Below are 23,128 nucleotides of genomic sequence, written 5' to 3'. Positions count from 1 at the left end.
CTCTGTCTGGGGAGCAGGGTAGGGGCTCTGGGGGCTCCGCGGGGGCAGGGACTCTGAACAGCTTTGGGGTCATGGTGGGGAATCAGCTGAACAGGAGCCCCCAGTGCGACGCTGAACAGGGGACGCTCGGGGAGCAGGGAGGCTCTGTGTCCTCAGTATCCGGCACTGGGGTGACCGCCGCAGGGATCCAGTGCCCAGGGCTGGTGCCCGCCATTCCCAAAGGACGATCAATCAGGTGGAGAATTGAAGAGACACGACAATGATCAAAGGGTTAGAAAACCTGTGCAGAGACCTGTGCAGTGCCCCCATGCAGTGCCCCCCGAACCCGCCCCGTGCAGTGCCCCAATGCAGTGACCCCGAGCCAGCCCGTGCAGTGCCCCATGCAGTGCCCCCGAGCCAGCCCGTGCAGTGCCCCAATGCAGTGACCCCGAGCAGCCCGTGCAGGGCCCCCGGCAGTGCCCCCGAGCCAGCCCCGTGCAGTGCCCCCATGCAGTGACCCCCCGAGCCAGCCCCGTGCAGTGCTCCCATGCAGTGACCCCCCAAGCCAGCCCCGTGCAGTGCCCCAATGCAGTGCCCCCCCAGCCAGCCCCGTGCAGTGACCTGTACAGTGCCCCATGCAGTGCCCCCATGCACTGACCCCCGAGCAGCCCCGTGCAGCGCCCCCTGCAGTGCCCCCAGGGACGCACCCTGCCCGCAGCACAGGGAACCACAGCGAGGCGCCCCGCGGTGCAGCCAATCGGGAGAGCGGCTCCCTGCCATTGGCCAGCCGGCCGGAGGGGCGGGGTCTGGGTCCCACGTGGGCTCAAGCTGCTGCCGGGCCGGGCTCCGGCGGGGTCTGACTGTCCGGTGCCCCCGCCCCGCGCTCGCTGCCCGCGGGCCTGGCCACGCGGTGGCGCCGCCTCCCCACGGCAGCTCGGTCCGGTCCGGTCCAGTCCGGTCCGCGGGTCCGGGCAGGAGCGGGGGGGGGCATCGAGGGGCCCAAACACCTGCCCCGAGTCTCCTCCCTGGGCCCCCAGCCCGGCCCCCCTGCGCGCCCCCCCACAGCCCGGCCCCCCTGGGCCCCCCCAGCCTGGCCCCCGCCCCAGTCACCTCCGGCAGCCCCGGATCCGCCAGGAAACAGCGGCCCCCCAGCGCCCCCCTGCGGCCCCCCGCCCACTCACTGCGGCCCCCGCCGGCCCCTGCAGCCCAGCGCCCCTAGTGCCCCCCTGGGGCCGCACTGCCTGCCGGGGGAGAGCCCCCCGGCTTCCCCTGCCCTGCTCCCTGCGGCTTAGTGCCCCCAGTGCCCCCCTGGGGCCAGCACCGACTGCCAGGGGAGAGCCCCCCGGCTGCCCCCTGCCCTGCTCCCTGCGGCCCAGCACCCCCTAGTGGCCCCCTGGGTCAGCCCTGCCTGCCGGGGGAGAGCCCCCCTGCTGCCCCCTGCCCTGCCCCCTGCAGCCCAGCGCCCCCTAGTGGCCCCCTGGGGCCGCCCTGCCTGCCGGGGGAGAGCCCCCCTGCTGCCCCCTGCCCTGCTCCCTGCTGTACAGCGCCCCCTAGTGCCCCCCTGGGGCCAGCCCTGCCTGCCGGGGGAGAGCCCCCCTGCTGCCCCCTGCCCTGCTCCCTGCGGCCCAGCGCCCCCTAGTGCCCCCCTGGGGCCAGCACCGACTGCCGGGGGAGAGCCCCCCTGCTGCCCCCTGCCCTGCTCCCTGCAGCCCAGCACCCCCTAGTGCCCCCCTGGGGCTGCCCTGCCTGCCGGGGGAGAGCCCCCCTGCTGCCCCCTGCCCTGCTCCCTGCTGTACAGCACCCCCTAGTGCCCCCCTGGGGCCAGTACCGACTGCCGGGGAGAGCCCCCCTGCTGCCCCCTGCCCTGCTCCCTGCAGCCCAGCACCCCCTAGTGCCCCCCTGGGGCCAGCACCGACTGCCAGGGAGAGCCCCCCCACTGAACCCCTCCCAGGCTGGCCTGGGCCCCGCAGCCCCCTGGGGCAGTACCGCTCCGGGGGGATGGGCTGGCTGGGGGCAGAGCAGCAGGCTTGGGCAGAGGCGTGGGGAGCCCTGCTGGGGGCAGGGTGGGCCCCTCTCCCAGTGCCCAGCTGGTGCACAGGCACCAGCGTACGTCAGCCTGGTACCCCCAGCGCCCTCCCCTGAGCCCTGGGACAGGGGCTGCTCTGGCCGCGGAGGGGCCCAGGCCTCCCATGGGGTCCTTACAGGCCTGCTGGGACGTTGTCCTAGCTGTGGGGGGGTCTCCCAGCAACCGGGGGGGCTACCAGCTGGGCCCATGCCCACAGCCCTGGCCAGGTCCCCTGCGCCTGGCTCTGGACCCACAGAGTGAGACGGGACCGCAGGGGTCATTCAGTCTCACCCCCGGCCAGGATGCTCTCTGCCTGCCTGGCCCCGGCAGCCCCAGGGAGGTGGCATGGGCCGCCCCCCACTCCGCTGGCACCCACCCCCGGCTCTCCGGAGCACGGAGCTTTCCCTGCAGCCCCAGCCCTCGCCGCGGAGCTGGGCTCTGGGCGCCTGCAGCCCTGCCTGGGCTCCATGCCCGCCCTGGCACCCAGCCACCCGCCGAGCGAGGAGAAGCCGGTGGGGAGAGGTGCAGAGCCCTGGCCGGGGGTGCTGCCCTGGGCAAGGCTCCGTGCGCTGCGGGAAGGACCAGGGTCTGAGCCAGGGCCCCTGCTCCATCCACCCACTGGTGCCCCCATGGTGGTTGCTGGATAAGCACCCCCAGACCAGCCGCTGGGTGCAGGCGGTGGGGTCCCACCTGTCCGTGATGCCTCTGTCCCTGGGCCGTCTCGCCTGCCTGTAAGTTCCCTGTGCCAGGGGCCGTCGGGCAGGGCAGTGGCTGGTGGGGACGAGACTAATGCTGCCTCTCTCCTCTCCTGCCAGGTACCTGCTGCTCCTGCTCCTTCCCATGCAGGTAAGTGCTGCGTCCGGCTGGGCCCCGCTCTGCCAGGCCAGGGGAGAGGGGCCGGGGATCCCTCTGGCCCCAGCCCCTCTCACCTCCCTTCTGCACCAGGGTCCCGGGCGGCTCTCAAAGCAAAGTGGAGCTGCAGCAGTTTCCTGGCTGAGCCGGTGCCCCGGAGCCTCGCCTGGGAGCTCGTCCCACAGCATCAGGGCTACCCGGCAAAGGGGATGAACAGCTCGGGGGGGGGGGCAGTTCCTATCCCCAGCTCGGAGAGGAGAAAGTGGGGGTGAGGAGCCAGGACTCCTGGGTTCTGTCCCCAGCTCTGCAGGGGAGAAGCAAGCAAATGAGTGTTTTAAAATGGCTCCATGTAAATGTCCATCTGGGATCAAGGGGCAGATTTACAGGCTGGGGGGCTCTGTCCTGGCATCAGGGGATGACAAGGAGGTGGGGTTGTGGTGGATACTCAGCTGAGCTGCTGTTATCCTGGGATGCAAACAGATGATTTCCCCTCTGGGGCGGGCGCTGCTGGGATCCTGTGCCAGGTCTGCTGCCCACAGTTCAGGGAGGCTGGTGGTAACTGGGGAGGGTCAGTGAAGAGCTCCGGGAAGGATCGAGGGGCGAGGAACCTGCCCTGAGTGCGAGACCCAGGGCGCTCGGTCAGTCTGGTTTAACACGGGCGCCGTGATCCCAGCCTGCAGGTACCTGGGGGGCCCATCAGCCTAGCCCGGGGCGGTTGATCGCGGGCCAGTGGCTGGACGCTGAAGCTAGAGTCAGCCTGGAACCAAGGGACCTACCAGTGAGGTTGGGACCCTTGGACCATTTCCCAAGGGCACGTCTACACTAAACCGGCTCCGCGGCCGTGCTTCAGGGCAGACCGGGGGGGCTCCCGTGGCTGCGGTAATTCCCCCCCCCCCCCCGCTCGTGAGAGGCAGCAGCTGGGCCGAGGGAGGTTCCTGCCGCCTGCTGAGCTCCGTCCGTCACTGCTGCCTGCTTTCCTGGCAGGTCCGTCTGGGCCATGCCGGGGGCCCGACTGGAGGATCCCAAGGGGCCCGTCTGGCCTTGGAACCCCTGACTCTAGCGGGTGGAGTGGCAGGGGGAGGCTGGGTCCCACTAGTGGCTCTGCCCCTGGCTCCTCTGGGACGTGGGCCTGCCCCCTTCCTTCTCTGTTGCCGGGGGCTCCCTGGCCGGGCTATGGGGGGCGACGCTGTGTTCCTTCCCCGGGGAGCGAGGCTGGGGCTGCCCCGAGGCGCTGGGGCGGGGGAGGTCTCGCGGGGCTCATCCGTCCAGTGAGTGCTGGCGAGCCCATGTCACGCCCGTCGCGGGCGCCGAGCCTGCCAGCAAAGTGTGGAGCCCTCGCCATGGCCAAGGGACTGGAGCTGGGGCAGGAGACAAAGGGGGGACCCGGAGTGAGGGAGGCAGGGCCAGCAGCTCCCCCACCCCCATGGTCCCCTGCTCTCCTCTGGGCCCCCTGCAGCCAGGACAAGTGGGGCCCTGACCCCACTCTTGGCAGCACAGCCAGGCGCCCCCCCTGCTGCCCTTCAGGGTGGGGGTGGCTGCCAGCGACTTCTGTCTCCTGTCCCAGCCCCACTGGGGCTTGTCCTGGGGGCGGGGCCTCATCCAAGGGGGTGGGGCCTGTCAGGGGCAGTCCGTGGGCTGGCGCGTGAGGGGCAGGGTGGGGCCAGCAGTGGGGCAGGGGCTGGCACATGGGCACAGTCGATTAAACGGAGGGGCAGCAAATCTCCCAGTGACACAAGGCAGCGCTTTGCACACGAGTGGCCAGTGGAACTGCCTGCCACCGTGTGCTCTGGAGCAGCTGGTCCTGGGCGCTGTCTGAGCCAGGAGCCCAGGGTAACCCAGCCTGCTCTGCCCATGCTCTGGGCCTGCTGGGCTCAGCCCCGGGCAGCCTCACCGGCCCCCCGTCACAGCGCGGTTCAGCCGGCGCCCAGCGGAGGCGGTTCACGGAGCTGCGGAGACGTAACTAGGCCAGCTGAGGAATCGGCAGCAAACTCCCACCATGAACGTGGCTGCTGCTGGCCCCTCGTGGGGCGTCTGCCGGCCGTCCCCAGCTCGTCTGCACTGCCTGCCCCGTGGGCGGGACCCGGGGGGGGCTGGGCCCCAGCTGCAGGTCCCAAGGAGGGGCTGTGGGAGCCCCCAACCCAGCCCCGCTCCCAGCTGCTCAGTAGAGGGCAGCTGTGCTGGGGGCAGGGTCCTCATTGCTGGTGGCCGCGCCCCGAGGGCCGGGGCCCTGCCTGCTCCCCAGGGCTCATGCAGACACGGCGGGAACTGTGCCCTGGGGTGGGGGGCTCAGGCAGGGAGCAGGCCCCATCGGTGCCCTGCCCCTTGCCGTCGCCCTGGGGGGAGCCGGGAGGTGCCTGTGATGGGCCCCCTGCCCTGCTCTTGAGACACTGGGCGGGCGAGGATGGGCGCCTGGAGCTGCCATGCCAGGGGGGATCCTGGGGGCGGGCAGGCAGTGACCACTAAGGGAGCGTGTGCCAGGGCAGCCTGCGGGGGGGGTCCCTGGGCTGGGATTCCCTGGGAACGTGCTACTGCAGGACTCACCCAGCCTGCTACCCCCACTCCCAACACCTGCCCCGGATGTGGCTTGGTGCACCCTGCTGGGCCATGCCCCCGGGTGGTTCTGTTCCAGCCCTGCGGCCGGCCGGGCACTCTCCCGTTGGGCTGCAGGGACTCGAGTTCCCAGCCCTGGGGCCCCGTGGTGCCTGCCCTGGGTGCTTCCCCGGCCGGGCCGGGCAGGGCCCAGCCATTGGAGCAGGTCAGAGGGGACGTCTGGGAAGGGGGGAGGAAAACGAAGGCTGCAGATCTGATCAGAGACTAGCACAAGCTGCAGAGAGGGGCTGGGGGGCGGTGCTGGGCCCAGCCTCATGATGGGCTCCCCAAGCCATGGCCTAATCAGCTCTGGGGATGGGAGGAGGCTCTGCCTGAACCCAGAACTCAAACCTGACCGCAGGGTAACAACCTGCTGAAGCTGCATGCTAGTGGAGCTGCTCCCTTAGCTTGTGTGGTAGCGAGCTAAGCTTGAGCTGGCAGTGCACGCAGGGCGGGGCCTTTGTCACTGTCGTTCTGCCCCACGGATGGGGCCCCGGTTCTCCTGCCATCCCCCGGGGCGGAGCAGCTGGCTGTGAGCCATGCACCGCCCCCGCGGCGAGGAGGCCAAGCTCTGGCCTTGGGAGGGTTTCACTGCTGCAGCCGGCAGCTCACGGCGTGAGGCCAAGCTGCGGCTGGACCCTGCCTGGCCGGGGCAGATGTAGGATCAGGGCTGGTGCAACCATTTAGGGTGCTGACATTTGGGGGGCGGCATTTTCTTCGGCAGCGACCGCAGTGGCCGGATCTTCAGCCGCCCCTGTCGCCACCGGCATTTAGGTGGAGGGAGCTGGGGCAGGGGAGCGCGGGGAGGGCCGCCTGCAGCAAGTAAGGGGGGGCGGCACGCAGGGGAACTCCCCGCCCCAGCTCACCCCTGCCCCGCCTCCTCCCCGAGCGCGCCGTGGTGCTTCACTTCTCCCACCTCCCAGGCTTGCGGCGCCAATCAGCTTAGGCACCGCAAGCCTGGGAGGCGGGAGAAGTGAAGCGGCCATGGCGTGCTCGGGGCAGGGGTGAGCTGGGGTGGGGGGGCGCATCAGGGCGGAGGGGGGGAGGTGCTGCGGGGGGGCAAACGTCAGGGTGGGGGTGCGGGGCGCATGGTGAAAGTTTCGCCTGGGGCGTGAAACATCCTTGCACCGACCCTGCGTAGGATCTCCCGGGGATTGTGCGAGAGCGAGGACCTGGGATCTGATGCAGCTTCCCAAGGCACCACGGCCACATGGTTGGTAGCACGAGCTGGCGCGTGTGTCTCCCGGCTGCTGTCCGCTGTCCCCACCCCCTCTGCTGTCTCGGGCCGGGCGCGGCGCTGAGCCGGACCTCCCAGGAGCGTCTGTGCAGCCCTGGGGCTGGAGGGCTCCTGGCTGCAGCGCAGCTCCCGGGCAGCCTCCTGGGCACAAGCACAAGAGCCTTAGTCTCAACAGCTAACAAGCTCCCTGAGCCAAAGACAATTAACCCTGGTACAAACGAGCCAGGAACAAGGTGCCAACCAGAAAGTGGCTGGCAGGCTGCCCGGGAAGCAGCGACACCCCCAGCAGCGCTCGAGAGGCCGAGCCTTCGGGCCAGCACGGCTGGTGGCAAAGACGCCCGACCAGACCCAGGAGGGCTGGGACACCCCCCATCACTGACTGTGAGACACCCCTGGGCCGGGGGGGGATCCACCTTGGCAGCACAACAGGGCCTGGAGCAAGGGCGGGGCGGAAGACTGGAGGCTGCCTGGCAGCTTGGGACCTGGCCTAGGACACCTGGGTCCAGCGTCCTGCTCTGCCACCGAGCCCCCTGTGCCCTTGGGTGCGTCATGCAGTCTCTCTGGGCCCTTCTGGTCTAACATCTGCCCCACTGCCCGGGGGAGCGTGTGGGGAGGCTCTGGCACTGTGCTGATGGGCAGAGCCTAAGAGCCGTGATTGGAAAGCCCCAGGGTTTGGGGGACAGCAGATTCGGCTCTCGCCCCCTGGGGGTGGCTGGCCCTTGTGCGTCCTGGGGCGAGCAGGGCGGGGCTGCTGCAGGGCGGGGCTGTCACTGCTGGCGCAAAGTCGAGCCCCCAGAACTGAGCACAAATGAGGCATCAGCTGCTCTCGGTTCTGGGCCCCAGAGAAGCCACTGCGGGAAAGTGCTGCCCAGTCCCTGCAGCCCTGGGGTGGAGCATGGCCAGTGCAGACGGACTCTTTGGAGAATTTAGCTGCTGAACGCTAACAAAGCTCTGCTGAGCATGTGCAGTTGGGGACTCTTATAACTTGGCCAGATTTTCACAAGGCACCTACAGTCATAGAAGCACAGAATCTCAGGGCTGGAAGAGACCTCAGGAGGTATCTAGTCCAACCCCCTGCTCAGAGCAGGACCAAACCCAACTAAATCATCCCAGCCAGGGCTTTGTCAAGCCTGACCTTAAAAATCTCTAAGGAAGGAGATTCCACCACCTCCCTAGGGAACCCATTCCAGTGCTTCACCACCCTGCTAGTGAAAAAGTTTTTCCTAATATCCAACCTAAACCTCCCCCTCTGCAACTTGAGACCATTGCTCCTTGTTCTGTCATCTGCTACCACTGAGAACAGTCTAGATCCATCCTCTTTGGAACCCCCTTTCAGGTAGTTGAAAGCAGCTATCAAATCCCCCCTCATTCTTCTCTTCTGCAGACTAAATAACCCAGTTCCCTCAGCCTCTCCTCATAAGTCATGTGCTCCAGCCCCCTAATCATTTTTGTTGCCCTCCGCTGGACTCTTTCCAATTTTTCCACATCCTTCTTGTTGTGTGGGGCCCAAAACTGGACACAGTAACTCCAGATGAGGCCTCACCAGTGCTGAATAGAGGGGAATGATCACATCCCTCGATCTGCTGGCAATGCCCCTACTTATACAGCCCAATATGCCGTTGGCCTTCTTGGCAACAAGGGCACACTGCTGACTCCTATCCAGCTTCTCGTCCACTGTAACCCCTAGGTCCTTTTTTGCAGAACTGCTGCCCAGCCATTCGGTCCCTAGTCTGTAGCAGTGCATGGGATTCTTCCGTCCTAAGTGCAGGACTCTACACTTGTCCTTGTTAAACCTCATCAGATTTCTTTTGACCCAATCCTCCATTTAGTCTAGGTCACTCTGGACCCTATCCCTACCCTCCAGCAAATCTACCTCTTCCCCCCCAGCTTAGTGTCATCTGCAAACTTGCTGAGGGTTCAATCCATCCCATCATCCAGATCATTAATGAAGATATTGAACAAAACCGGCCCCAGGACTGACCCCTGGGGCACTCCACTTGATACCGGCTGCCAACTAGACATGGAGCCGTTGATCACTACCCGTTGAGCCCGACCATCTAGCCAGTTTTCTATCCACCTTATAGTCCAATCATCCAGCCCATACTTCTTTAACTTGCTGGCAAGAATACCATGGGAGACCATATCAAAACCTTTGCTAAAGTCAAGGAATAACATATCCACTGCTTTCCCCTCATCCACAGAGCCAGTTATCTCCTCATAGAAGGCAATCAGGTTGGTCAGGCATGACTTGCCCTGGGTGAATCCATGCTGACTGTTCCTGATCACTTTCCTCTCCTCTAAGTGCTTCAGAATTGATTCCTTGAGGACCTGCTCCATGATTTTTCCAGGGACTGAAGTGAGTCTGTAGTTCCCTGGGTTCTCTTTCTTCCCTTTTTAAAAGATGGGCACTACAGTAGCCTTTTTCCAATCATCTGGGACCTCCCCCAATCGCCATGAATTATCAAAGATAATGGCCAATGGCTCTGCACTCACATCCGCCAACTCCTTTAGCACCCTCGGATGCAGCGCATCCGGCCCCATAGACTTGTGCTTGTCCAGTTTTTCTAAGTAATCCTGAACCACTTCTTTCTCCACTGAGGGCTGCTCACCTCCTCCCCAAACTGTGCTGCCCAGTGCAGCCGTCTGGGAGCTGACCTTGTCTGTGCAGACCAAGGCAAAAAAAGCATTGAGTACTTCAGCTTTTTCCACATCCTCTGTCGCTAGGTTGCCTCCCCCGTTCAGTACGGGCCTGTAGCGAGGCGGTGGGATACCCCACAGCCCCGCTGAGGGACAGACCTCCCCTAACACCAGCATGGGCAGAGTCACTGGGTCCTGCGCCCGCCCCTCAGAGGTCATGGCGCAGACCCGGGAGTATAAAAGCTCACGGCAGAGCTCAGTTGGGAACCAGCCACCGGAGAGGCCAGATGTCTGCGACCGAGCTCCCTCTGGGGAGACAGCAGAAGGCCGCGGCCGGCCTGATGTCGCACTGGGTCGGCCGAGCCCACCCCGCGCTCGTTACCCCGAGGAGCCGAGCCCACCCCGCGCTCATTACCCCAGGGAGGACTGGCCGAGCCCACCCCGCTCCAGCTACCCCGAGGAGGAGCCGAGCCTGCCGCTTGCCCCGAGTTGCAGCTGAGCCTACCATCCGCTACTTACCCCGAGGAACCGATGGTGTTTGAGACCGTCGGCAACGCTACCACGACCCAGGTACCCTACGAGGGGGAGTGTGGAAGTAGCCCGGGGGCAGCTGACCCCAGTCTGGCTGCAGCACTGCCAGAGACGATGTCCGTGTGTTGCGGCCAGGATCCCCACTGACAGCAGCGAGTCTCTGCCGCTGCCAGGGCCCTGGCCTGGGACGCCGTGGAGTGGGTGGGCCTGCGTCCCCCCTGCCGCCCACTCCCCCTTTTCCCTGGCCTGGAGAGGCTGGGACCTCCTGATATTGGAACTACTGACAGCCCCTGCCTAAGGGCCTGGGTCTCTGACGGCTTGTTTGCTGCCTCGCCCTGACATAGGGCCTGGGTGGCTATCGGAACGATTGGCTCAGCCCCCTGCTGAAAGGTCTGAGCCCCTGACCCGTGCCGGCCGCCCCACACTGCCGCAGGGCCGGCGGCGGGATACCCCACAGCCCCGCTGAGGGACGCGCCGCGGCAAAGCCGCACCACAGGGCCCCACACTTTCCCTGACCCCCTCCTTGTTGCTAACATACCTGCAGAAACCCTCCTTGTCACCCTTCACATCCCTTGTTAGCTGCAACTCCAGTTGTGCCTTGGCCTTCCTGGTTACACCCCTGCAAGCTGAGCAATATCTTTATACTCCTCCCTGGTCATTTGGCCAAGCTGCCACATCTCCTCAGCTGCCTTTCTGAGTTTAAGCTCACCGAGCTTTGCCAAGCTGGGCGCCTGCCATATTTGCTGCACATCGGGATGGTCTGTTCCTGCGCCCTCAGTGAGGCGTCTCTAAACTACGTCCCTGACCCCAGGGCAACTTGCCGCCAAATGTCAGGTCCCTGCTCCTCAGCCTGGCGGCACTGACACATCCACAGCGTGGTTGGGAGCCAGCCTAGCCCCTCCTCCCCCCGGCTGAACCGCATGTGGTTGGCGGGAGACCCGGTGATATGCCACAGCACCAGGTGGGTTTTCTGGGGGAGACGCTCCGGTCCCGCTTTCCGGCTTCTGTCCGCAAACGTGGCACCTTTGTGGAAATGGAAGCCGGGATTTTCCGCAACCTCCTGCCCGAGCAGCTGCGGCTGAAGCGAAGCAGCAAAGAGCCCCAGGTTTGGGACACACCAGCGAGGACGTGACGCCCAGCTCAGCTGGGTCAGCGGATGTGGCCTGGGGCAGGCACCGGGCCGGGGAGATTTCGGCCTGAATGGGTGTTGCCATGGGAAGCGTCATGCAGCTGGTCCCCTGGAGTCACTGCCAGTCCCCCAGCTGTAACCCCTGGGGCCGGCAGAGACAGACCCCGGCACTTGGCCAGTGGACGCGGGGCCGCCTTGACCATGCCAGGCGAACGGGGCCGGAGCCAGAGCAGAATGGCTGGGTGGAGAGGCCAGGGCAGCGGCTGGAGTTCCTGGGCCCGGCTGGGCCAGCGTCCCAGGCCCCACACCAGGGTCCCAGAGGAGCTCCCTGGGCCTGGCATCCCGGGTGGTGCCAGTCTGCAGGAGGGGCAGGACATGGAGCATGTGCCGATGGGCCTGCTCAGGGACGGATGGGGGCCCCATTCGGGCAGGGCCCTGGGGAGAGACACTGCCTGGGGGGAGGGGACAGAGACCTGTTTGGGGCTGGGTGGGTCCCTGGCTGGGAGGACCCTCCCGTGGCTCCCTGGGCAGACAGGCTATGGGCCTGGCCAGCATCTGCCCTTCGTCTCCTCATGCTGCGAGGGGCTCGGCAGGCCCCAGCCCTCCTCCAGAGGGGCCTGACCCCCAGAGCCGCAGTGGGGAGCCAGGCCTGCCTTTCCCTGCAGGAGTCTCACCAGACCGCGGCCAACTTCCGCCTCTACGTGGAGAACCGCACACGGCACCTGGACGAGGTGAGCCGCCGGCACGTCCGTGTCTACCAGCTGTACAGCCGCAGCAGCAGCGGGCACCTGCAGGTCCTCGGCAAGCGGGTCCGTGCCAATGGGGAGGACGGCAACAAATACGGTGCGGGCCTGGGGGGACCTCATGGGGAGGGGGCTGCAGCCACGTGTCCTGCCCCCAGAGCTCCCCTGGAGCAGGGGAGTCCGGCTCTGCCCTACATTGGAGGCTGCTCAGGAGGGGCCCATTGGCTGGCGCCTCCTAGTTCTGCAGCCACCATTGCCCCAGCCCAGGGGTGCCAGCGAACCCAGCCTGGGCCCATGCCCCTGCTCCCCTCCCCACCCGCCCCCACAGGCAGCCGGAAGCTGTGGCTCTTGGGGCAGGAGGCAGATTCCAGCCGTGCCCTCCCGCTCGGGCCGCGCCCGTCTGCAGCACAGCCGGCAGCTGCTGGAGAGCGGCGGGCGGCTGCGCCCACCGACTGCCCAGTAAACACCTGATAACACGGCTCCTTATCCTGCAAACCAGCCGGCCCCACCAGCTTCCCAGGCCATCCTGGCAGGGGCCCAGGAATGCCGAGTATCCCAGCCACGCAGCCCGCACGCCAGCAGGGAGCTGCACGACCTTCCGGCCTGGGCCACGCTGCGCCCACCCCGCAGCCCGAGCCTCCGGGAACTGCACCAGGGCTCAGCAGGAGTCTGGCACCCGGAGACCTGCTCTGCTGGAGCAAGCACAGAGTAACGGGGCCCTGTGAGCAGGCAGCCAGCTCCCCCCAGCCCTGCCGGTGCCCCTCACTCCCGACCCGCAGCCCTGGGCTCCCCCCAGCTCTGCCGGTGCCCCTCACTCCCGACCCGCAGCCCTGGGCTCCCCCCAGCTCTGCCGGTGCCCCTCACTCCCGACCCGCAGCCCTGGGCTCCCCCCAGCTCTGCTGGTGCCCCTCACTCCCGATCCGCAGCCCTGGGCTCCCCCCAGCTCTGCCGGTGCCCCTCACTCCTGATCCGCAGCACTTACAGCCCAGCCCAGCCCCCCCCCACACTACCCACCCCCCCCCCTGGGCTCCCCCCTGCTCTGCCGGTGCCCCTCACTCCCGACCCGCAGCCCTGGGCTCCCCCCAGCTCTGCCGGTGCCCCTCACTCCCGATCCGCAGCCCTTACAGCCCAGCCCTGCCCCCCCTCACTCCCGACCCGCAGCCCTGGGCTCCCCCCAGCTCTGCCGGTGCCCCGCACTCCGGATCGGCAGCCCTTACCGCCCCGCCTGGCCCCCCCCCTCACTCCCGACCCGCAGCCCTGGGCTCCCCCCAGCTCTGCCGGTGCCCCTCACTCCCGACCCGCAGCCCTGGGCTCCCCCCAGCTCTGCCGGTGCCCCTCACTCCCGATCCGCAGCCCCTGCCAGCCCAGCCCAGAGCTACCCCCCAGCTCTGCCGGTGCCCCTCACTCCCAACCCGGAGCCCCTGCTAGCCCAGCCCAGGGCTCCCCCCCCAGCCCTGCCGGTGCCCCTCACTCCCGATCCGCAGCCCTGGGCTCACCCCAGCTCTGCCGGTGCCCCTCACTCCCGAGCCGCAGCCCCTCCACAATCCTAGCCTCAGTTTTGCCTGGATTTGTGCCAGGCTGGGATGCTCCAGGCTCATTCATCTCTGCTCCCCCACCCCCGTCTCAGCCCCTCCTAACTCCTACGCCTGGCTCCTTGCAGCGCTGCTGGCCGTGGAGAGCGACACCTTTGGGAGCCACGTTCGCATCAAGGGCAAGGAGACCGGCTACTACGTCTGCATGGACAGGAGGGGGAAGGTGCTGGGCAAGGTATGGGGCTGCCCTGGGCCAGGCCTGCCCTCTCCGGGGGGCACAAGGCCCCATCCCTCCAGGGCTCCCCAGCACCCCCAGGCTGCCCCGGTCCCTTCCTGCTCCTCCCAGCAGCGGGGGCCAGGCCCTGCATCCCTGAGCCACGCCCAGCCCCTGCCCGGGTGAGGGGGTGGCCAGCGAGGGCCCCAGCCCCTCCCCAGAGCCGGCTGGGCAAGGGCCACGGGGCAGCCAGGCTCACTGGGGGGCTGGCCTGGCCTGGCAGCCTGTCCCGGGGGGGGTCACAATGACCAAGCCGCCTGCCTCCCCCCTCACCCACAGCACCCCCGCCTGCGCTCCCTGCCCCCTCCTGTGTCCCACATCCCCTCACCCCCATCCCACCTGCATCTCACACCCCTGCCCTTCTGCACCCCCCCCCCCCCCCGCCTGCCTGAGTCTCTCTCTTCCCCCAGCTGGACGGGCGGAGCCAGGGCTGCGTCTTCGTGGAAGAAGTCCTGGAGAACAACTACACGGCTTTCCTGTCAGCCCGGCACCGGGGCTGGTACCTGGGCTTCACCCGCCAGGGGCGGGCACAGCGGGGGCCACGCACCCACCGCACCCAGGGCGAAGGGCACTTCATGAAGAGGCCCCCCAAGGGCACCGGGGGCGAGGGGCAGAGCCCGTTCCGCTTCACCGCCCTCACCCCGCGGACCTAGAGGCAGGGGCCCGTGCCCAGCCGGTGCCCCCAGGCCATGCCCAGCTCCCACGGCGAGGAGACGGGCTCCCAGCAGTTCTGCTTCAGCCACGCCATGGGGGCGGGACGCAGGCGCTGCCCCACATGCCGGCAAGCGAAGCGGTGCATGCTGGGAACGCCGGTCCCATGGGCTGGACACGGGAGAAGGAGTGTGTGGTCCCACAGCGCAGGGCATGGGCTGGGCCGTGCTGCCCCACAGCCCTGACAGGGGGGTCACCCCACACGCCGCATGGGGCCAGGCCCTGCCCCACAGCCCTGACAGGGGGGTCACCCCACACGGGGCCAGGCCCTGCCCCACAGCCCTGACAGGGGGGTCACCCCACACGCCGCATGGGGCCAGGCCCTGCCCCACAGCCCGTGACAGGGGGGTCACCCCACACGCCACACGGGGCCAGGCCCTGCCCCACAGCCCTGACAGGGGGGTCACCCCACACGCCACACGGGGCCAGGCCCTGCCCCACAGCCCATGACAGGGGGGTCACCCCACACGCTGCACAGAGGCTGCCCCACAGAAGGGCTGGTTTCGTCCTGCCAGAGGGGCAGGCACAGGGCACCGGGCTTCTGTTAATGATTGTTACTAGGCCTAGTTGGTGGGTTAATTTAATTAAATATCAACGTGCTTAGCATGGGTGTCGGGCCTGGGCATCCGCGTCTCTCCCCTTGCGTCTGCTGCACCTGGGGAGGGGCTGGGCTGGGCTGGGCTGGGGGGCCAGCTGGGCATGGCCCATGCCGAGCTCACCAGGCCAGCCCGGGGCAGGGGGAGGATGGAAGGGGTGGGAACAGGGGAGGTTTGCCTGGTGGGGGGCTAAGTATTGCTGTGTGGGGAGGGGAGAGGCTGGATGAGTGGGTGGGGGCAGGGGAGTGATGGGGGGGTGAAGGGGAGGGGCTGGAGGAGTGGGTGGGGCAGGGGAGTTATGGGGGGGTGGCGGGGAGGGGCTGGAGGGGGAGATTTGCCAGGTGGGGAGGGGAACGTGGGTTGGGGGACGGCAGGTATTGTGGGGTGGTGTGACGGTGCAGTTCTGGCGGGACCCAACTGAGGTGCCAAATCAGGACCAATTGCTCAAACAGGGCAGTTACAGCCCTAGGCTGGGGTTTTTCCACCTCTAAGGCAAACCAAACCAGCCAGACAAAAGGGACTTCGGTCTCACCCCACTGGCTAACCACAAGTCACACAAGCAATTTCCTTAGACACTCCAGTCTCCCAGTATCACCACCAGTGCACTCGTCCTGGGGATGAATGGTTATGAAAACCAACACCCCAATAAAAGAAAAAGGTTCCCTCGATCCCAAAGGACCAAGCCCCAGACCCAGGTCAATATACACATCAGATCTTACCCACAAATCATGCTGGTGCCAATCCTTTAGAATCTAAAATCTAAAGGTTTATTCATAAAGGAAAAAGGTAGAGCTGAGAGCTAGAATTGGTTAAATGGAATCAGTTACATCCAGTGATGGCAAAGTTCTTAGTTCAGGCTTGTAGCAGTGATGGAGTAAACTGCAGGTTCAGATCAAGTCTCTGGAACATCCCCCGCTGGGATGGGTCAGTCAGTCCTTTGTTCAGAGCTTCCTTGTAGCAAAGTCCCTCCAGAGGCAAGAAGCAGGATTGAAGACCAGATGGAGATGAGGCATCAGCCTTTTATAGGCTTTTCCAGGTGTAAGAATCCCTTTGTTCTTACTGTGGAAAATTACAGCAAAATGGAGTCTGGAGTCACATGGGCCAGTCCCTGCACTTTGCTGAGTCACAAGGCGAATCTGCCTTCTCTCCATGGGTCAGTTGTGTCCTTAATGGTCCTTAATGGGCCATCAAGCAGGCTAGGCAGAGCTGACACCAACTTGTCTGGGGTGTCACCCAGAAGCACAGCACCAACTTGAAATACAGACAGAACAGAGCCAATATACATAACTTCAACTAAAAATGACACATGCACCCAGACAGCATAGTCATAACCAGCCACCCCTAACCTGCTCTTAGACATCTCATTTGACCCCCTTTATACAAGATTTGGTGCCACTGCAGGACCTTGGTTGCAACCATGTTCTATATGGTCCCAGATTATATCAATAACGTCACAGGTGGGGAGGGGAGAGGCTGGAGGAGTGGGTGGGGGCAGGGGAGTGATGGGGGGGTGGCGGGGAGGGGGAGATTTGCCGGGTGGGGAGGGGAAGGCAGGTTGGGGGACGGCAGGTATTGTGGGATGGGGAGGGGAGAGGCTGGAGGAGTGGGTGGGGGCAGGGGAGTGATGGGGGTGGCGGGAGGGGGAGATTTGCCGGGTGGGGAGGGGAACGTGGGTTGGGGGCGGCAGGTATTGCGGGGTGGGGAGGGAGAGGCTGGAGGAGTGGGTGGGGGCAGGGAGTGATGGGGGGTGGGGAGGGGAAGGCAGGTTGGGGGACGGCAGGCATTGTGGGGTGGGGAGGAGAGGCTGGAGGAGTGGGTGGGGCAGGGGAGTGATGGGGAGAGGGGAGAGGGTGGGAGGGGAAGGCGGGTTGGGGACGGCAGGTATTGCGGGGTGGGGAGGGGCATCCGCTGCTCTCTGGGCACACCCAGCGGTGGCCCCAGCCTGTTCGTCCTGCTCCGCACAGCGGGGGGGAAGAGCTGCATTGAGGGGGCAGAGGTCCCACTGGACAAGCCGTGGGGGGAGGGGGGAGCAGCCCCTGGCCTGGGCCTGTGGGGCCAGCAGCAGAGACCAGCGCGAGTCCCCACAGCGTCCCAGCGGGGCCATGGCAGCCTGGTCCCTGGAGTGGCCCTCGCCACGAGGCCTGGGCCAGAGCAGCAGCCGCCGTCCAGCCTGCCCGCCTGGGGCCGAGGAGGGGGGCAGGCACCCAGGCCTGCCAGGTGCCAGGGGGCTCCTTGGCACGAGCCCTGGCGCCCTGCTCGGGAGTGGGCCTGGCACCAGGCCAGGGCCTCCAGCGCTCGCTCAGCACTAATTGATCCTAACGAGCTGGAATGTTCGCCCGGCTGCCGCGGCGCAGACACACGGCTGGTGTCCTGGGAGCTGCTCGGCCGGCTTGGGGGTCGCAGGGCAGCTCCCCCCCTGCACACCCGGTATTCCCAGGCCAGCCCAGCCTGCTGCCGGGGCCAGGGCGGGCCGTGCCCTTCTGCCAGTGAGCCTGCACTGACCCGGCCCTGTAACGCGTGCAGGGCTCTGCATGCAGCCTGGCACTGCAGCCTGGGCACGGGGAGCTGCCCAGCCGTGAACCCCACGTCACCACTGCTGCCAAGCATGTGGGGAGTGAGTGGGGGGGCAGCCATGGTGTGGGAATTGTGTGTGCCTCAGTTTCCAGTGTGAGCGGCAGCCTCAGTGTGTGGGGGGGTGTAACGATGCGGTTCAGGCGGGACCCAACTGAGGTGCCAAATCAGGACAAAACGCTCAAACAGGGCAGTTACAGACCCAGGCTGGGGGTTTTCCACCTCTAAGGCAAACCAAACCAGCCAGACAAAAGGGACTTCGGTCTCACCCCACTGGCTAACCACAAGTCACACGAGCAATTTCCTTAGACACTCCAGTCTCCCAGTATCACCACCAGTGCACTCGTCCTGGGGATGAATGGTTATGAAAACCAACACCCCAATAAAAGAAAAAGGTTCCCTCGATCCCAAAGGACCAAGCCCCAGACCCAGGTCAATATACACATCAGATCTTACCCACAAATCACGCTGTTGCCAATCCTTTAGAATCTAAAATCTAAAGGTTTATTTACAAAGGGAAAAAGGTAGAGAAGAGAGGTAGAATTGGTTAAATGCAATCAATTACATACAGTAATGGCAAAGTTCTTAGTTCAGGCTTGCAGCAGTGCTGGAGTAAACTGCAGGTTTAGATTAAGTCTCTGGAACATCCCCCGCTGGGGTGGGTCAGTCAGTCCTTTGTGCAGAGCTTCAGTTTGTAGCAAAGTCCCTCCAGAGGTACGAAGCAGGACTGAAGACCAGATGGAGATGAGGCATCAGCCTTTTATAGGCTTTTCCAGGTGTAAGAACCTCTTTGTCCCCACTGTGGAAAATTACAGCAAAATGGAGTCTGGAGTCACATGGGCCAGTCCCTGCACTTTGCTGAGTCACAAGGCGTGTCTGCCTTCTCTCCATGGGTCAATTGTGTAGCTAATGGTCCTTAATGGGCCCTCAAGCAGGCTAGGCAGAGCTAACACCAACTTGTCTGGGGTGTCTCCCAGAAGCACAGCACAAGTTTGAAGTACAGACAGTACAGAGCCAATATTCATAACTTCAACTACAAAATGACACATGCACCCAGACAGCATAATCCTAACCAGCAACCCCTAACCTGCTCTTAGACACCTCACATGACCCCCTTTACATAGATTTGGTGCCACTGCAGGACCTTGGTTGCAACCCATGTTCTATATGGTCCCAGATTCTATCAATAACGTCATGGGGCGGGGGGGTGCAGCCTGTGCTGCTGGGTCCAGCTGGTGTGAGCGGCTCCCGGCGGCTGGGCCTTAGCTCTCAGATCAGTGGAGCTGAGATAACGGGGCTGATTCAGCCACTGGGCCCACACCAGCTCGGGGCAAAGGCCGGGGGTGCTGAGGGCTCCGGTGCCCAGCTGAACTGGGACAGAGCGAGCTCTGAGGGACGGGGCTGGGGGCTCTGGGCTGACCAGGCCTGGCTAGGCTGGCTCCAGTCGCCCCATAACCCCACCTGGCTGTGCCCCCTGCCCGTGCTGGGCGAGGGGCATTCACCCTGCAGAGCGGCCAGGCGCACCTGGCTCCATGGGACTCATGGGGTGGGCAGGGGGGGTAGGCCCAGGGGGCAGGTCTAAGGTGTCCCGGAGTGTGGGGGAGTCAGGCCCTGCACCCCCCGCCGCCTGCGATTCGCCGGGACTCTCAGCCAGCCAGTAACACAGACGGGTTATTTAGACGCCAGGGACACAGTCCAAGACAGGCCCTGCAGGTACAGACACCAGGACCCCTCAGTCAGGTCCATCTGGGGGGCAGGGGAAGCCAGAGCCCTGTCTGGGCTCCCCTCCATGTCCCCAGCCAGCTCCAAACGGAAACGCTCCAGCCCCCCCTCTGCCTTCGTCCCTTCCCGGGCCAGGAGGCACCTGATCGCTTTGTTCTCAGCACCTTCCCTTGGCACCTTGCCGGGGAGGGGCCCAGGCCAGCCGTTGCCAGGAGACCGGGCGCCGGCCATTTTCTGTGCAGACCCCATCACACCTGCCCTCTAGGGCTCTGCACCAATCCCACCCCCTGATCCCACCACCTAGAGACCTAAGAACGGCGTAGGGGAAACTGAGGCACCAGCACCGTATTCAGAGAAAACACTGAGACCATCCCCACTTCCTCACATACGGGACTTCCCCGAAGCTGGGGGCACACCCTCTGTCTGCTGTGAGTGACACCTTGTGGGCGGGGCCAGGCTTGTGGGCGGGGCTTGGTGAGCACAGCGCATGGGCGGGGCTTGGCTTGTGGGCGGGGCTTGGCGGGCACAGGGTGTGGGCGGGGCTAGGCTTGTGGGCGGGGCTTGGTTTCCAAGCCCCACCCTGGTGTGCCAGGCTCGCTGGAGGGCTCTGCAGGGGGAGCAGCGTGTGCTGGGACGAAGCTGGGAGAGGCTGGGCTGCCAGCGGCTGCAGCTGACCCTGTGCCGACGCTCCAGGCCCCAGCTCCCAGAGCCTGGGGGTCACTCCACACCCCCAGTTCTCCTCTGCTGATGCGAGCAGGGTCTGGATGAACGCTCCCCGCGGGGCTGGCTTGCCCTGGTCCTCCCCTGGGCACAGAGAGAGCTGAACAGGCTGTTAGGAGCCTCTCCTAGTTTAAGAGCTTAAACAGAGCTGGAATGAGGGGTGGTGGGACCCTGCTGAGAGCTCACAGTCACTACGAGACTGGCCAGCAGAGCTCACAGCCGAGAGGCCGCAGCAGCGGTGAGCAGGCAGCTTGGGACCGCGGCTGGTGGGGCGGGATGGCCAGAGCAAGCCTGGAGCCTTCTTCCCCGTGTGGGCGGTGACCTCTGAGCCCGGGCTGGGCCGCTGCAGGAGGGGCCCGTATCTGCTAAGCGACGCTGTCTGGTAGGGGCCCAGCATTAGACGTGATTCGCACCCTGCAGCTCGCTTACCCTGGGGCCGGTGGGAAGAGCTGCCTGGTGGCCCTCGAGCACCATTGGGAGCGTAGGGGGCTCTGGGGACAGCTACTGTAAGGTCCTTAGTTCCCGACAGTGAAGGGGCGAGAAGGTTTCCACCTATACCCAGGAGCTGGAGAGGCTGCTTCAGAGAGCTGTCCAGCCGGGAGCAGGTCTCCGAGGGGCAGCCGTGTTCGTCTGTATCCACAAAAAGAGCAGGCGTCCTTGTGGCACCTCAGAGACTAACACATTTATTGGGGCGAAAGCTTCCGTGGGCTAGAACCAGTGACTGCGGAGCAGATGGAGCAGACGGGACTGGCTCAGATTGTAAGAGGAACTCAGTATCGGAGCCTGATTCTACTTCGGGTCCGGCTCAGAGACCGGCAGGAACGTGCCCCGAGTTACTCCCAGCTGATCAGAGAGGGAGGCTGCCAGTGAGCTCTGGGAAGCCCAATCGTCTGGGCCAGCCAGCACAGCCCCCCGACGGTGAGCGCCAGAGAGGAACCCCCCCCCCGCCCTGACAGAACAGCTGAGCTGCAAAGCACCATTGGCTGCCAGGCCTCTGGCTGCGGCGAGGGAGAATTCAGCATTTCGAGCCAGCGTCCCCCCCGGGCGAAGGGGAAGGACCATTCGTCTGCTCCCGATGTGCTCAGGGTGGACACGGCGCTGCCAAGTGCGTCATGAAGAAAATCCCTCCTCAGGGTATGGGAAGCTGAGAACCAGCTGGGAGGGGTTGAGGAACTGCTGACGAGTCTGGGGCTGGGGGTCCCTGTAGGGGGTGGTTCCCCGCTCCAGCCCTGACAGGGTTCAAACCAGCCCAGGCTGAGTGGGGAGCAGGCTCAGGTGGGGCCAGGCCCCAGCTGGCCCTATAGGGGAGGCTGGGAGCCGGGCGCTCGAGCAGAGTCTCTCTCTGGGTGCCGGGAGAGAAGGGCCTGGCTGCAGGGAGGGTAACCAGGTACCTGGAGTGGAGCAGGGCTGGGGAAAGGCCCAGGGAGCTGGGAGCTCCGGCCTAGGAAAGCCCCAGGCCTTAAGGCTGATTAGGCACTGGGTTGCAGGGGCAGCCCAGGGGTAGGCCAAGGCAGCAGGTCCAAACCCCCCTTGCCAGTGATGAGTGGCCGACACTGCAGCCTGCCCCAGGGAACGGGGCCAGATGGAGACTGGGCAGTAGCCAAGACTGAGGTGGGGATAGTGGGTGGGGGGTCCCCTGGGAGGGGGAGACCCAGACTGAGGGGTTACTGCCAGGGGGCAGCACCCCAGACAATAGGGCACCGGGTCCGGGAGGGGCACGGGGGCCAAGCGGCAGTGGGACACCGGCAGGGGCGGCTCTAGTGATTTTGCCACCTCAAGCACAGCGGCACGCCGCGGGGGGCGCTCTGGCGGTCGCTGGTCCCGCGGCTCCGGTGGAGCATCTGCAGGCACGTCTGCGGGAGGTCCACCAGAACCGCCTGCTGCCCTCCCAGCGACCGGCAGAGCGCCCCCCGCGGCATGCCGCCCCAAGCACGCGCTTGGCGCGCTGGGGTCTGGAGCCGGCCCTGGACACCGGCTCCAATGGCTGGAGAGTTAATTCCCAGAGCTGGCCGGCAGGAGGCGCCGCAGGGGTGAGTCCCGCACGTTTTCAGGCCCGCAGGATTTGAAGGCTCCCCTAGAAGAGACTCCAGCAGGGATCCCCGCAGGACTGATCGGGAGGTCACGGAGAGGATTGAAGGGCGGAGTGTGAAGCCGAGCTTGACACGGGATCTCAAGTGGCTATTATAGTTCAGTCATTCTGCCAGTGGATGCTCAGGCACCGGCCTTGGTCTGTGTGGCCTCAGCGTGGATGAAGCCCCCACCAAGGGCATGTCATAGCGCACCTGGAATTCCCGGAGGAGGTGGCTGGGGTAAGGGAGGCGGTGGACACAGCTGCCTTAATGTGCCCTGACCCTAAAGGGACCTCTGATGTGTCTGTGCTGATAGGGGCCAGCTCCAGTCCCTTCGCGGTGCTCACAGATCACTGCAGGCGACGGGCTGGGGACCAATCCCTGAACACCCTGATGATCCGGATGCTTTGTGCTGAAGCCGATAGGACGGGGTCCCCAACGCGGTGCCTGCGGGCACCATGGCGCCCGTGGGGGCATCCAATGCACCTGCGTCCTGGCCGGCGGCCGAGCATCCCCCAAAACGCCGCCGAAATCTGGCAGCATTTCGGAGGCGACGCCTCTGGATGCTGCTGCTTGCCACCGACAAGCGACGTCCTCCAGAGGCGTCGTCGCCGAAATTCGGCGGCATTTTGGCAGATGCGCAACCGCTGCCATGGTCCTTCATCTGGTGCCCGCTGGGGACCACTGCTCTAGGAAAATGGAGGAGACATCTGAGCTACCAGTGAGGTACGTGGGCACAACCCCGTCAGTAGTGCCTGCAAGGACAGAGCGAGAAGGGCTTGTCATGAGCACCTGGCTGAAAGGCAGTAGAGGGTCATTGGCAATGGTAGAGCAGCCGGCTGAGGGAGTCCCCAGTGGAGTCGTAACCCTGCCCGCTGGAGCCAGGAAAAAGGGTTATACTGATTGCTAATGAAACAAGCCGTGACGTGGTTGTGAAGCAAGGGCAGAAGGCAGCAGACCTGAATCCATCGTCGGACCCCCGTGTGAAACTCAAGTTCCGGCGATAGATCCTGCAAAGTTTGACTTCGGAGACTCGCCGTTGTCCGAGGAGTGGAAGGATCGCGTGAGGGAGAAACTCTGTGAAAGATCCAGGATCTTCTCACTGCATGAGTGGGACGTGGGATGTGCAAAAGGAACAGAGCACAACATCAGCCTACAAGACTCCCAACCC

General features: G+C 65.2%; 1 protein-coding gene across 2 annotated transcripts; it reads left to right on the top strand.

The window, feature by feature from the left end:
* Positions 1–796: 796 nt before the first annotated feature.
* On the top strand, positions 797–14,783 carry LOC120406438 (fibroblast growth factor 18-like). 2 transcript variants are annotated; one of them, XM_039541326.1, is made up of 5 exons: positions 797–916; positions 2,860–2,890; positions 11,685–11,862; positions 13,423–13,529; positions 13,979–14,783. In XM_039541326.1, exons 2-5 carry the CDS (start codon positions 2,885–2,887, stop codon positions 14,219–14,221), a joined length of 534 nt encoding a protein of 177 aa, XP_039397260.1. In that variant the 5' UTR covers positions 797–916; positions 2,860–2,884; the 3' UTR covers positions 14,222–14,783. The 2 variants fall into 2 exon arrangements, with proteins under 2 accessions (XP_039397260.1, XP_039397259.1); XM_039541325.1 differs by lacking the exon at positions 797–916 and adding an exon at positions 2,004–2,775.
* The last annotated feature ends 8,345 nt before the right edge of the window (positions 14,784–23,128 follow it).

The sequence above is a fragment of the Mauremys reevesii genome, linkage group 5 (assembly GCF_016161935.1).
Source record: "Mauremys reevesii isolate NIE-2019 linkage group 5, ASM1616193v1, whole genome shotgun sequence".
NCBI classification, from domain to species: Eukaryota; Metazoa; Chordata; order Testudines; family Geoemydidae; genus Mauremys; species Mauremys reevesii.
Note: the sequence above shows the minus strand (reverse complement) of the source record. Positions and strands in the feature narration are given on the sequence as shown.

Bases quoted from the DNA above. Each gene is read 5' to 3' on its own strand.
- LOC120406438 (XM_039541325.1), top strand. From the start codon at position 2,390: ATGGGCCGCCCCCCACTCCGCTGGCACCCACCCCCGGCTCTCCGGAGC. The intron at 2,776-2,859 runs GTAAGTTCCCTG...CTCTCCTGCCAG, and splicing joins CTGGGCCGTCTCGCCTGCCT to GTACCTGCTGCTCCTGCTCC. The intron at 13,530-13,978 runs GTATGGGGCTGC...CTCTTCCCCCAG, and splicing joins GGGGGAAGGTGCTGGGCAAG to CTGGACGGGCGGAGCCAGGG.